This window comes from Myxocyprinus asiaticus, chromosome 38, assembly GCF_019703515.2.
Source record: "Myxocyprinus asiaticus isolate MX2 ecotype Aquarium Trade chromosome 38, UBuf_Myxa_2, whole genome shotgun sequence".
In the NCBI taxonomy this organism is placed as follows: Eukaryota; Metazoa; Chordata; class Actinopteri; order Cypriniformes; family Catostomidae; genus Myxocyprinus; species Myxocyprinus asiaticus.
Window position 1 is genome coordinate 11,257,044 of NC_059381.1, and position 15,222 is coordinate 11,272,265.

Sequence of the window (15,222 nt, forward strand, 5' to 3'; positions counted from 1 at the left end):
ATGTTGTGGTGCTGTTGTTATACCAGTCTCCTGTCTGCACCCTTCAGCTGTTAGATATTACTATATTGAACAATGTTAAAGCATTTATTTACCTAATTTGGCATAACTGTTTCATTGTGTTCTTTCCAAGCTGTTGATGCATTTTGAGGAGTATATAATCAGTGTGTTTTATGCGAGTGAGAAGAGTAAAGAGCGCTGTTGGATATTTATTTGCACACGTAACAAGTAGGTCAATATTCCAGACTCCCGAACTCAACTTCTCTTTTTATAATGCCTGGATAATATAACACAACTTACCATGATACAAATACACATGGAACAATGTACACTGATAATAACAGGTATAGTATAAAATATGATGCATATATTAAAAGTAATATCAAAGAAAACACAGGCTCACCGTGCTTTATTTAAATAATTGCAACACTTTGCTATTTTTTTTTTTTTTTTTTTTGCAAGGACAATATATCAGTGTGGTTCTGCAATTCGTTTGTCTAAAACATTGCATGTAATGGATCTTTTTATGGGATATTTTACTATGAGCTTAGTGCAAACAAACTGCCAAACCTCGCTGCTATTTTTAATGCCATGAGAATATACAGGGACATTTATATACATATTAAATAATGTACATTAAGACAAAAAACCATAAGCAAACTTTCAAAAACAGACCGGGTTTATGTTTGCAGTACAAAGGGTTCATGAACTACAACTATTTATTTTTAAGTATATAATTTTCTGGGTGTGTATCATCCAATGCTGGTGTTAGCACCACAAACGCGCTGGACTGAGCAGCTGCAGCGACTCTGGAAAAATTACAAAAAGCTCTTTTCTCATTGGTTAATCAGTTTTCATCAGTCCGAAGAAAAAAAACAATCCGACCACTTCATATAAAAAACCTTAGATTGTCTGCAGACAATTTGTCAGACACGCTGTGAATAGCACCATCGTAATCCATTGTTACCGCTCAAACTCGTTTTGGAATGAACAATCGCACTGGGAAAACCGGTTTGGTGTGAACAGGCCTTTATGCGCTAACTGACTTCATTTTTCCTAAAAAATAAATGTAAAAAAAATCGTACTCCATTCTTTCACCACTGTCTCTCACCTTCTCCCTACTTGTACTTCTCTAAACAATTTGAAACTTTCTATTGCAGCACTTCTTTTGTTATTGCCTCATGATGAATCTCTTTTGCTGTAATTCATTTGTAAGTGTCTCTGGATAAAAACATCAGCTAAATGAGTTAATGTAAAAGTAAATGTTAGGGACACATATAAAATCACTTTGAGGCAACTTAATTGGGTCATTTAAAAATAACTTTATTCCATTATGTTTAAATTACGTGAACAAATTATGTTTTCTGATAAATAATTAATGAGCTAAAACAAGAGGAAAAATATGTTGATGTAACTTAATTGATTCATGTGGAACTAGGGGTGGGCGATATACCGGTAGACATGATAAACTGGTAGAAATTTGTCAACCGGTATACATTTTGGATTATCGGCACTATCGCGGTAACGCAAAATTGTCACATGTGAAATGTGTACAGCACACGCACGCATTACACGGAGTGACTGCTCTTTCCTCAAATTCATTTGAATGAGATCACACCCACTACTCATTCTGGTTTCTTTCAATGTCATGTGGGTTTTTATAATGCACATCAAAACCCTTTCTAAAATTCAGTTAGAATGATGTTTGATATCAGGAAATCAATCATTCATACCATATTTTCCTTCAGATATTTTATAATTTCATTATATTGATTACTAAAAACACTAAGAGTCTAATTAAGTGTTTATTTATGGATAATTTTTTATTTGTATGTTAATTTCTTTGTTGCATTGCTTTGAGAAGATGTTAAGTTTATTGAGGAAAGTTACTAATAATAATTATTATTATTATTATTTTTATGATTATTATTATTATTATTATTATAAAAAGAAAAAGAAGATTAGTGCACATCATCAGACTGAAATGTGGGATTTTTTTTTACTTTGTCAACTGGCAAATAAAGAGAAAATTAGTAGTTTTCATTTATAAAGTATTTAATTCACTGACTGGATTACTCAAAATTACACATTGCGACATGGCTTAATATCTAATAAAATTTTATTGATCGGAAAATGTTGTAAATATATTGTGATATATATCATTATCGTGATATAAAATTACTCATATCGTGATATAAGATTTTGGTCATATCGCCCAGCTCTATGTGGAACCAATGTACATGATTAAATCAGGTAAATTCAAAGAATTTTTTATGCAGCCTCATAAAAGCAGTCCATATTAGAGGTTGATATCCATATTAGTGGATTGGCTGATACCGATATCTAAGGTTGTGCACAAAAATAAACGATTTATCGGCCGATAGTTATTTGTCTTTCCTTACTGTGATGGGCACAGACATATAGAGGTTACAAGAGTCCAAAATGAATAAAATCCCAGATATAGTTTATTGTTCAACCAAAATCCAAATAATAACCAGAACAAAAATTAAGATTTGGTGCATAACATGGGACTTTTAACTATAAACAAGCCTGAATCACACAAGGGGCTCTTATTTTGAACTGATGAAGACTTTGCTACGTTACAAGTATTTATACCAAATGAAGCTTTTTATAGCATCTATATTCACCAGGGGTTTTGTATATTTCACCAGATGAGGTTTAATGAGGTATAAGGTTTATTATTATTCACAAGATATGACGTTAAAGACATGTATGTGCTGACGTGCTGGGGACGTCTCCAAATAGTTGTTTAACTTTTTTCATTTACAATCATGTTTTTATCAAATGGCATAATGATGACAAAACATTACAGCTTCGTGTTCTGTTATGAAATTTTCTGTAAAGTTGCTTTGAAACGGTGTGTTGTGAGAAGTCCTATACAAATAAAAATGACTTGACCAAAATATCCATCTACCTCTAGTCCCTGTGACTCACATGCTATATATTTCAAGTAATCTAAAGACATACGAGGCATTGTGTGAGGAACTGATGGAAATTAAAGTTATTATTCAGTGAAAATCATGCTTGCACGTAAAAAAAATCCTGTTAAATTTACGGTAAAAAACTGGCAGCTATGGTTGCCAGACATTCACAGTAAAAAATACGGTAAACACGTTTCAGGCTTTATGGGATGTAATTTTGATGCCTGTATAATTTACGGTGCATTACCATCGTTTATATTATTAAAGGTCCAGTATGTAAGATTCAGAAACTTCCTGGTTACTTTCGTAACCTCTGTTCCCTGATGGAGGGAATGAGACATTGTGTCAATGTAGTGACACTAGGGGTCACTCTTGGGAGCCCCAAACACCTCTGCTTTTTTTAAAAAAGGCCAATGAGAATTGGTGAGTGGAATTTGCATGCCACTCCCCCGGACATACGGATATAAAAGGAGCTGGTATGCAACCACTCATTCAGGTTTTGTGCTGAGGATCCGAGACCAGGTCCCGGCCATTTCAGCGGGTAGTTCTGCATTGTGGCAAGAGGGACACAACGTCTCATTCCCTCCATCAGGGAACGGAGGTTACGAAAGTAACCAGGACATTCCCTATCTGTCACTCATTCGACGTTGTGTCGATATAGTGACACAACGGGACCCTTACAAAATGCCACAACTAGCTGAACAGTGTTGCGTGAACTGGTGGTGTGTGACGGGCAGACTGCTGTGTGCCTCGTAGCCAGCGCACCAGGCCGTCACGTAACCTCCCCAAACGTTCTTATGAGCGTCGAACGGTCCATCAGGAACAAGTCAACTGCCCAACTATAGGGACAAGCTAGCCCAGCCGAGGTCTCTTTTCCCTCTCTTTTCTCCCCAAAAAAGAGTGGAATTTGTTAAATGACTGGGAGCCATAAGTGTCTGCGTTGGGGGGTGTCCCTCCCAAGGGGAAGACACCGTGGAGACCACACCCCACCCAAAAAGGGGGGGGGGGGTATTTTGAGTGGAATACGTCACATGGTCTTACCGAGTCTTTTCGGAAGTATGTCATGTGGAGAGGTCCCATGGTAGGTCATACTCAAAGGGGGAGGAGTTTCTACAGTGCATGGCGACCAGGGGCAGAGGGGCCTCTGCCCAAGGAAGACGCAGTTTGCCATCAGGGAAACAATTTTGCGGAAGATATCACATGGGGTCGCCTTCGGGGAACCAGCACATGTGGAGCACCTACCTCAGCACAGGGGCTCATTAGCACACGTACTAGGCCGGTCAGCACCTTCAGACAGTTCAGCACCGACTGTGAGCGCTTGTTCGTGAGGTGCTCTATCATCGAGACTGAGTCCAACTCAAGACCGAGAAAAGAGATGCTCTGAACCGGGAGGAGCTTGCTCTTTTCTCAGTTGACCCGAAGCTCCAGTCGGCTGAGGTGCCGGAGCACGAGGTCCCTGTGTGCGCACAGCAACTCTCTAGAGTGAGCTAGGATTAGACAGTCGTCGAGATAGTTGAGGATGCGGACACCCACTTCCCTTAGCGGGGCAAGGGCAGCCTCTGCGACCTTTGTGAAGATGCGAGGGGACAGGGACAGGCCAAAGGGGAGGACCTTGTACTGGTACACCTGGCCTTCGAAGGCAAACTGCAGGAAGGGTCTGTGTCGAGGTAAGACCGAGATGTGAAAGTACGTGTCCTTCAGGTCTACCGCCGCGAACCAATCTTGATGCCGAACGCTCGCTAGAATGCATTTTTGCGTCAGCATCTTGAACGGGAGTCTGTGAAAAGCCCGGTTCAGTACTCGCAGGTCCAGCATTGGTCGCAACCCACCAGTTTTTTCAGTACAATGAAGTAAGGGCTGTAGAACCCTTTCTTTATCTCGGCTGGAGGGGCAGGCTCTATCGCGCCCTTGCGCAGAAGGGTAGCGATCTCCACACACAAGGTAGCGGCGTTCTCGCCCTTCACCGAGGTGTAGCGGACGGTGTTGAACCTGGGCAGGCACCTGGCGAACTGAATCGCGTAGTCGAGTCGGACGGTCCGGGTCAGCCATCGCGACGGGTTGGAAAGCGCGAGCCATGCGTCCAAACTCTGGGCGAGAGGGACCAAGGACCTTGCGGCGGGGAGGATCTCAAGGTGCCACATCAAGGGGATTCGAGCCCCGTGGCCGTGCTGAGTCCAGGGACATCGAAGCACTTACCTGGCTCCTGCCGCCCACCATAAGATTGGCCAAGGAGGGGGGAGGAGGAGTCTCGTCCCCGTAGTCCACCGGACCCAATCCCGTGTGGGCGTGTTTGTGCCACAACTGGGCGCACAGAGGCGGGGGGACCGCCGCTGGGGTGCCATACCTGCAAAGATGGGACGGTGGTCGTGATGTTGGCCGTGCACACCGATCATGTGACCCAGGGAACAAGAAAACCGCTCTTTTGTTGAACTTTTGGGTACCACAGCCTCTTGGACATGCGGCGAAATTAAATGAAAACGAAACAAAAGATTCTCCTCCCGGCCCTCCACCGGGGGATGGAGTGGTCTGCTCACCAGCTCCGGAGAAGCGGGTCTCCTTGCCCCTGGGTCGCCCGTCTCAGGGTCGCTTCGAAGCCTTCCACGGGTTCTTGGCAGCCAGCCGTGAGATGGGTGGCATCTGCTTCCTGTGAGAGCTCCACGCCGGGGCCGGGCCACAGGGGCAGGCTGCGGCGGAGCCGGTGTTGTAGTTGCAGGAGGACGCCCTTGGCGACTAGCAGACGGGGTGCTGGGACTTGAGCCGCGCCGGGGCAGGATGTGCTGTATGGCCTCCATCTGCTGCTTCACTGCCGAGAACTGCTGGGCAAAGTCCTTGACGGTGTTGCCGAATAGGCCAACCTGGGAGATGGGGGCGTCAAGGAACCGTGCCTTGTCAGCCTCGCGCATCTCAACCAAGTTGAGCCAAAGGTGGCGCTTCTGGACCACCAGGGTGGACATCGCCTGCCTGAGAGACCGCGCCGTGACCTTCGTCGCCCGGAGAGCGAGGTCGGTCACCGAGCGCAGTTCCTGCATCAATCCTGGGTCAGAACTACCCTCGTGCAGTTCTTTTAGCACCTTGGCTTGGTACTTGCAGGAGAGCCATGGCATGCAGGGCAGAGGCGTCAGGGACGACGTAAACCTACAGGCCCTGGATGGGAGTTTCGGGCGCCCACGCCAGGTGGCGGCGCTCTGCGGACACAGGTGCACCGCGAGCGCATTATCCACCTGGGGGGGATCACCGAATACCCCCTGGCCGCTCCGCATCGAGGGTAGCGAGAGCGGGGGAGCTGAAAGACCAGGTCATGCAGGGAATTCTGGGAACGCCAGATTATTGTTTTTTACCGTAATTTCAACAATAATTTACTGTAAAAAGTACATGTACTCACTTGTTTAACATAATATACATTTTCACAGTTAATGTAAAATGAAAACCATACATTTGTTTTACAAAATTTTACAGTAAAACTACATGTATTGTCTTTTTAAATATATTTTAAGATTTTACCGTACCAATTAACGTTTTTATACTGTAGCATTTTTACAGTCTTTTAACATTACACATTTTACGAACATTTTAACAGTGTGGCAGCCATTGTCATTCACTTTTATAATATGTAAAAAAGCAGCTTGGGCATTCTGCTAGAAACAACTGCTTTTGTGTTTTAAGGAAGAAAGAAAGTCATACAGGTTTAGAAAGACTTTAGTGTGAGTAAATGATGGCAGAATTTGCATTTTTGGGTGAACTATTCCTTTAAGGTATAGCTAAACAAGAATGAGCTAAACCTGAACTGACAACAATGTTAACCCAAACAATAATGTTAGTAAGCACCTCAGGCACAGCATTTACAAATAAATTAACAACATGGGAGAAAATTGATTCTGCCTGATTCTTCTTTTTTACAATTTTGTGGAGTCAAGAATGACAGCTGCTGCCACGCACTTATTTACACACAAAAGAGAAATTACTCCCAATCATTTATACCACACTGATGGCTGTCTGAGGTTAAAGAGAATACAAATTTGCTATTCGAGACATGTATTTTAACAGGATCACTTAAAAGACAGCTCTCTCAAGAAATGATAAAACTACAGTATGTAACCTAACAGAAATGAGATTTAACGCTGAAGTGTGTAATTTTTTAGGTGTTAAACATACTTTCTCTTGTCCAAGCTTAAAGAGATAGTTTACCCAAAAATGAAATTCTATCATCATTTACTCACCCTTATGCCATACCAGATATGTATGACTTTCTTTCTGCTGCTGAACACAAAAATTTTTTCAAAGAATATTTTAGCTCTGTAGGTCCTCACAATACAAATAAATGGGTACCAAAATTTTTAAGCTCCAAAAACACGTAAAGGCAAGATAAAAATAATCCATAAGACTCCAGTGATTAAATTCATATTTTCAGAAGCAATATGACAGGTGTGGGTGAGAAACAGATCAATATTTAAGTCAGTTTCTAAATTCTCCTCCCTGCCAAGTAGGTGGCGATATGCATGAAAAATGTGAATCTCCAAAAACAAAAGAAGAAGAATGTGAAAGTGAAATTGATTGTAAAAAAGGACTTAAATATTGATCTGTTTCTTACCCACACCTATCATATCGCTTCTGAAGATGTAGATTTAACCACTGGAGTCTTATGAATTACTTCTACGCTGCCTTTATGTCCTTTTCAGACCTTCAACATTTTAGTACCCATTCACTTGCATTGCATGGACCAACAGAGCTGAAACATTCTTCTAAAAATCTTCGTTTGTGTTCAGCAGAAGAAAGAAAGTCATACACATCTGATGGCATGAATGTGAATAAATGATGAGAGAATTTTCATTTTTAGGTAAACTATTCCTTAAATATGCAGAGAAAACTGTAAGTAAGCCATTTTTTAGGTACATTTTCTCAAAAACTGTAAACACTGTCTCTGTGGTGCTGTAAAAATTCCTCTGTTTGTTTTAAGTGACCCTTCCATACGACACAGTAACACTGACATTAGTTGGGGTGGAACTATCTGTTCGATCAACAGAAGACAGGGGGAATATACAGAAAACTGTTTGAAAACAAACGTTTATTTTTGCAATTCTGTTCTGTGCCGTAGAAATTACACACTTCAGCTTTAAGAACAAGTTTTAACAATTGCAGAGAGAGCATGTTTTTTAATGGATATTTGGACTTTTGTGCATTTCCAGACACTTCAACACTAAGGCATGTTAATTGAGGGCCATGAACAAAGACACATCCTGTTGTTCACACAAGTTTCCTACATGAAGTGTAGGCGCCACAAAGTTTGTTGTGGAAGTGGTCAAAATTATTGTAATGAGAGATGAAGCTAAACTAAAAATGTGTCCTACTGGCTGTTCTTACAGGTATAGCACTTCCTAAAATGAAAATTCTATCATCATTTACTCACCCTTATGTCATTCCAAACCTGTATGTTTTTTTTTCTTCTATTCATTAAAAACACAACAGGAGGTATTTTGCAAGTCAAGCTACAAAAAGGACTAAAAAGCACCAATATTCTGCAAAGAATCTCCCTCTGTCCCACAGAAGAAAGTCAGTCATTTGGGTTTGAAAGGATGAAGATGAGTAAATGATGACAGAACTTTCATTTTGGGGTGAATTATCCCTTTAAAAGAGACAGTAATGTATAAGCTATCCTGCCAGCAATTCTGTTTTGCTAATGCACAAATGTCTGCTGGAGGTAATGCCACAAAGACACATAAGAGGAGCTTTTTCCACATTAAGTCAAGGTGAATGGCACCGCAAACAAATCTACAAAGTACTAACAGGGGAAATGCAGGAAAACCTAATGAATTAAAGTGCCAGCAGAGAATGAATAATCACACCAGTGACATGACCTCATCCTGCTGTTGAATAGTGACATCACTAGTCACGCATTCCACTGATAACCAGGGATAGACCAGGGACTTATGCAAGGATACTATTTGTTGACTTCAGTTCGGCTTTTAACACCATCAACCCTGCCCGGGGCCTGGGTAGCTGGCTACCACCCCTGGAGTTCGCTAGTTCGCTAGTTCGAATCCCAGGGTGTGCTGAGTGACTCCAGCCAGGTCTCCTAAGCAACCAAATTGGCCTGGTTGCTAGGGTGGGTAGAGTCACATGGGGTAACCTCCTCGTGGTCGCTATAATGTGGTTCGTTCTCGGTGGGGCGTGTGGTGAGTTGAGCGCGGATGCTATGTCTCCGTGGAAACGCACTCAACAAGCCACGTGATAAGATGCACGGGTTGATGGTCTCAGACGTGGAGGCAACTGGGATTCATCCCTGATTGAGGCGAACCCTGCTCTCCTATGAATTAAATTAACCCAGCTCTCTGTCAGTGGATCACCAGCTTTCTGACAGACAGGTAGCAGATAGTGAGAATGGGGAAATGTACCTCCAGCACATGTACAATCAGCACTGGTGCCCCCCACTACTCTTCTCCCTCTACACCAATGTCTGCACTGCCAAGGACCCCTCTGTCAAGCTCCTGAAGTTTGCAGACGACACTACAGTCATCGGCCTCATCCAAGGTGATGATGTGTCTGCATACAGAAGGGACATCCAAGGTGATGATGTGTCTGCATACAGAAGGGAGGTTGCAGTCAAAACAACCTGGAGCTGAACACGCTTAAAACAGTGGAGGTGATAGTGGACTTTAGAACACCCTAACATTAACCCCCCTCACCATTCTTAACAGCACTGTAGCAGCAGTGGAGTCATTCAAGTACCTGGGCACTGCCATCTCACAGGACCTGAAGTGGGAGACCCACATAGACTCCACTGTGAAAAAGGTCCAGCAGAGGTTGTACTTCCTTCGCAGCTGAGAAAGTTCAACCTGCCGCAGGTGCTGCTGATACAGTTCTATTCAGCAGTCATTGAGTCTGTCCTCTGCACTTCAATAACTGTCTGGTTTGGTTCAGCTACCAAGTCAGACATCAGAAGACTTCAAAGGATATTTCGGACTGCTGAGAGGATTACTGGCGATCCCCTACCCACTGCAAGAACTGTACAATTCCAGAGTGAGGAAAAGAGCTGGAAAAATCACTCTGGACCCCACTCACCCAGCCCACTACCTTTCTGAACAGTTGCCTTCTGGCCAACACTTCAGAGCTCTGAGCACCAGAACCGTCAGGCACAGGAACAGTTTTTTCCCTCATGAACAGTTAAAACTTCCACCAAATACTTTCCTTTGGTCAATACAACCATGTGCAATATTCAATCCATCCATTCCTACTTGTATCCATATTTCATTTATATTCTATAACATATCCTACCTCTTCTTCAATACATTACATCACCTGCACATAACTGTGTATCTGTATATAAAATAGTCTAACAACATTATTACTCTATTGTATATTTCTCTTTTTTTATGTTATATCTTATTTTTGTATTTGTATTTTTTTTCCACTATATGTACATAAAGGTATGTTTAAATTTATATGTTTGTATGTATGTATGTATATACGTTGCATTCTCTTGCACTGGAAGCTTCAGTCACCATGACAAATTCCTTGTGTGTAAGCATACTTGGCAATAAACCTCATTCTGATTCTGATAAGCATAACAGCAGGTGAAAGCAGCGTGCCGACCCATAACACGTGACATTCACATACGTGCTGTCAAATGCAAAGAGACGTTTCTTATTATTGACAGGAACTGAAACATGTCCACAGAACGTCAATCATTTTTCAGACAAGTGTCACAATAAGGGTGGGATCCTTGAGTCGGGTAGCAGTGCACCACGATTGTTAGTCTCATTTGTGAATGCAAATCAAGACTTTTAGAGTAGTCTCTTTCTTTCTCAAGTTTGTCTCTCTGTATGTCTTACCCACACACCAAAGCCCAATAGTTCAGTCAAAACACTTACAATGCATTCTTTGTGTACATTCACACAGTCTGAAAAGCACCTCATCTAACCTACTTTCTTATCTCCTTCACCAATGACGTGTGCTATGGCCACTTTATTAAAACTACACAGAGTGTCTTATTTTCGATGTTCATCAGTATGGAAAACCATTGGCTTGAACCAGCTGAACTTTTTTCAGTACATTTTGGAGACAGTTAAGTGGCCGTTCACACAGGAGGTGTTCTTGCGTTCAGTCTGTGCTATTTTTTAATAGTTTGTTTTTGGCCGCTGCGTTGCATCAAACGTCATCATAAGCATGACATTTTAAAGGAGTGTTCCAGGTTTTACAAGCTAAGCTGAATCAACAGCATTTGTGGCATGAAATTAATTACCAAAAAAATATTTGACTCGTCCCTCATTTATTAAAAAACTAAACACAACCCCCCACCCCCACTGGGCAGGGAGGATAATTTATAGTGAAAAAGGACTTAAATATTGATCTGTTTCTCACCCACACCTATCATATCGCTTCTGAAGACATGGATTTAACCACTGGAGTCGTATGGATTACATTTATGCTGCCTTTATATGCTTTTTGAAGTTCTGGTCACCATTTACTTGCATTGTATGGACCTACAGACCTGAAATATACTTCAAAAAATCTTGTGTTCAGCACAGGGACGGATTATGACTTCCAAAGGCCCCGGGGCAAATTATCTCCAAGGGCCCCCCCTCCCCTTCCCTCCCACCATTTTTGTACATAGCAACTGGCCCAAAAGTTGTTGAGCGTTTTCATTGTTGATGGGTTTTCGAGCGGGGGGAAAATCGCCAAACTGGATCACGCAAACTTAAAGCCCAGGGTCCCCCCAGGCAGTCAAGGGCCCCTGGTAGTCAAGGGCCCCCGGGCACTGACCCCATTGGCCCGGTCGGTAATCCATCCCTGGTTCAGCAGAAGAAAGTAAGTCAGACACATCTGGTATGAGGGTGAGTAAATAATTAGAGCATTTTCATTTTTGGGTGAACTATACCTGTTGAAATTATGAAAATACACACTGTTTTCATAAGTTTCAAGACTTAAACGTTATACATGCAAACATGATTTTAGTGCCATCAAATTAGGGCTTTACTGGCATTTTACCAGTTTACCAGACTACAGGGTTTACCGGCATTACGTCACCATGCCGCAGAGTTGTAAAACTGAGTATAACTTTTCAGATAAGGTGACTGAGCGATTTTACATACTAAAATAATATTAAGACATATAATCTTGTGACAATATTTTCTAACAGTGTGTATTTTCCAGTTTATGGACAGTAAGTGCCTTACTGTTACCGCGATTTTTGTTTAAATACAGTATATACTGTATATCTAATATATATTTAATAGTTCTATATATTTAAAGTAGTTCAACTTTGACATGTCGCGAGACCCCAGCGTTGAGGTACGTTTCGTTGCGTCGGTCTAGAAAATGTTTAGAACAAGAAACGCTTAAGACACATTAGAAAGACCTCAGTTGTTCTGCGCTTCATGCTGGACGTTTTAAGTCAGTTAGCCAGTCAGTTAATCAGTTAGTTAGCTAGTTATGACAAACATCAAAGCGCATGACGGATAACACACCTGTTGAAACACGCACAATACATAACGTTGTTCAACAAAAAGAAGCGGTTCGTTTTGGTCACCGAACCGAAACAAGAAGCAGAAGAGTAACAGGATGTGTATTGACGTTCATGACAACAAAAGTCTAGATGTCGATGAATTGTAGTTTGCAACGGAACTGCCCTGTTATCACGCGTCGTTTTGTTTCGAAAGATATTGGAAGCATTAGTATCAATTAAATATAAAAAGAGCAGCGTTGGATGCTGAATGTCAACATTCAACACAGTCATATGGGGACATGCCCATCGTGCGCAAAACATGTTGATAATGCGTTGCCCTACCATCACCATGTGACATTAAACGTGGAGAAACCCAACGTCCTTAACACAGCCGTACTGTCCATGCAAATACATTTTGTAGCCTAACCTTGTGTAATAGCATATATAAAAGACCAGAAAGAGCTGCTTACCTTTAAACTGTAAGGAGTGGCTTGTTTTTATTCTCACAGTTCCTGATATAGATTCGCCGGGATTGTAGACCACTTTGTTATTGGTGAAAGTAATCTCGAATTCCTGAAGCTTTCCCATGTCTGTCAAAAGCACCACTCACGCGCTCCGCGGAGGATGAGATCGTCGCCGTAAAGTCACAGGCAAAATGATGCCAGTTTCACTTCCCTCCTGTGGCTCGCATCTCAGTCTCCACCCATTCACGAGCGCTGCCCTGACGTCACCCGAATAGTCAGTCAGACTTCCTCTGTGCTTCGAGATTGTTTCAAATTATCATATGAAATATATGCACTCAGAATAAATATAAAAGTATGGATAAAGTTTTAGAACTGCATGAATTCGTGAACGTTTGTACTTAACACCCAGAGCATAGGCCTAGTTTAAATGCAGTGTCTGAAACGTGTTTGAAAATGCTTTTATATTGCATTTTTCTTATTTTTAATTTCATTTTTTAAAAATTAAATATTATTATCAGCATAGCATTTGACTTAAAAGTTTAACTAAAAAATAAATAAATAACAGAATTTTTTAGTATTTGAGATGCCTTTTGCCTTAAAGGTGGAGTAAGCGATTCCTGAGAAAGACTGTTGATAACTGAACACAACAGCTAAACAAACACGCCCCTCCCTTCAGTGCTCCTTCAGAAGCTCCGCCCCACCAATTCATGCACGTGCAATAGTGTTGTGTGGATCGGTCCGATTCAAACCAATGTCCCACGTTAACATGGGAAACCATTAAAATCGCTCTTAAAATGTTGTCAAATTTATTGGAGCAGACATCGATTAAACAAGGCTTGAAAAGATACCCCAAAAAAATTTAGAATGTGCAAAACGTCTTTTCTTTACTCAATAACAATTCACATCGAATCTGCTGAAAAGGCCAGTAAAATTATTCAAATGCACAGGCACATCCCCATTTAATATAATCCCCAGCTGATCCATAGCACTGGCACAAGTTTGTGCAAAATCTGATGATCCCAGCATGATCTGAGAAAGTTCCTAAGAGCAACATGTGAGCATAGAAATGAGTTAACTTGGTCAGTCACAAATATGCTTACATTTGTTTAGTGACATGACCTAGAAATAGAACAGAATCTTAAATATTCCTTCTTCATTTTACATATGGCTTTCTTTGTTTTATAGTTTTCAAAATCCAAAAACTTTGTTTATTTCCAAGTTTAAATAAATAAAAAATAATAATAAAAATAAAAAACGTTAAAAAAAATCAGAAATCAGAAATCTTTAACACGGTCTCATACTTTTTAATTTCACTGTACATTACAGGCCTGGCTCTAGCTCTAAGTTGTAAGGACCCACCTGGTGGGCCGAACATTTGGAGGGGTGGGTGTAGGTGTAGTTCTCAAGGTGGGCCAAGTTCATGATTGGATGGGCCAGGCCCAACCAGGCCCCCCTGTGGAGCCGGGCCTGGTACATTATTTCATGCCATTCCAGCAAAACAAACATATTTTTGTCATATAAATGAGCAAACAGCTCTTGAGTTACACCACTGTGCTGTTCTTTCTCCATAACCAAGCACATTAAAACATGAGAAATAAAATGCCATATCTGTCTAGAGCAGTATAAAAAGCAGAGCAGAATTTGTTTTTTATGAAGGTGCAATATTCGCCCCGTGGAATTGATTTTCAGGGGGAATTTTTTCCATTTATGTGGACATATTTTTTTCTAGCTATAGAAAAAGGATGTGTGTCATCCTTTTGTGTCAAATTCATCACTTGAAATAAATATTCCATCTGAATAATATAATGAATAACTAAGCCTTGAAGGATTTTAAGAAATGCACCAGATTCTACATAAAAAATAAATAAATAAATAAAAGGATTTAATTACAGGGGTAGTTTTAGTATCCACATTATGAGTTTTAGTGGCATTTTTGTCCTGAACCCTGGTTCATTTCGGACACTGTTCTGAAGGCACAAGCACTGATAAAACTGAACAGACATCCCCTCTGTCATTATTTACTTCTGGGAATAATAAATTCACCCAAAAATGGGGACAGAACCCAGTCATGCACTCCACAAATCACTCATCTGCTCAAAATAGAAGCCTTTATCTCCAAGCCTTTCCCATCTCCTGTGTGCACTGACATCAGCAACTTGTCATGTTCTGAGAGGTCTGTTTTGTCTAATCCAGATTCAATTTGTGCCTAATGGAGAAAAATAACAATTCTATTAGTCATTCACGAGCTCTAAATGAATGATGTCAAATTGGCATTTGTTCTAACGCATTTTAAAAACAAATGTGTGTTTTTCCAAAGTGTGTGCGTGTGTGTGGAGAGAGAAAGAGATGATTGGAAAGTTGGTCCTCTTGTTAACCCAGA

General features: G+C 41.2%; 1 protein-coding gene across 1 annotated transcript in view; it reads right to left on the bottom strand.

Moving 5' to 3' along the window:
* Window positions 1–13,043, bottom strand: part of LOC127428603 (arrestin domain-containing protein 1-like) — a 59,388-nt gene extending 46,345 nt beyond the window's left edge. Inside the window, exon 1 of the mRNA XM_051677043.1 lies at window positions 12,849–13,043. Within this exon, the coding sequence (XP_051533003.1) occupies window positions 12,849–12,966 (118 nt within the window). The 5' untranslated portion in view covers window positions 12,967–13,043. The remainder of the gene's footprint in view (window positions 1–12,848) is intronic.
* Window positions 13,044–15,222: the final 2,179 nt, after the last annotated feature.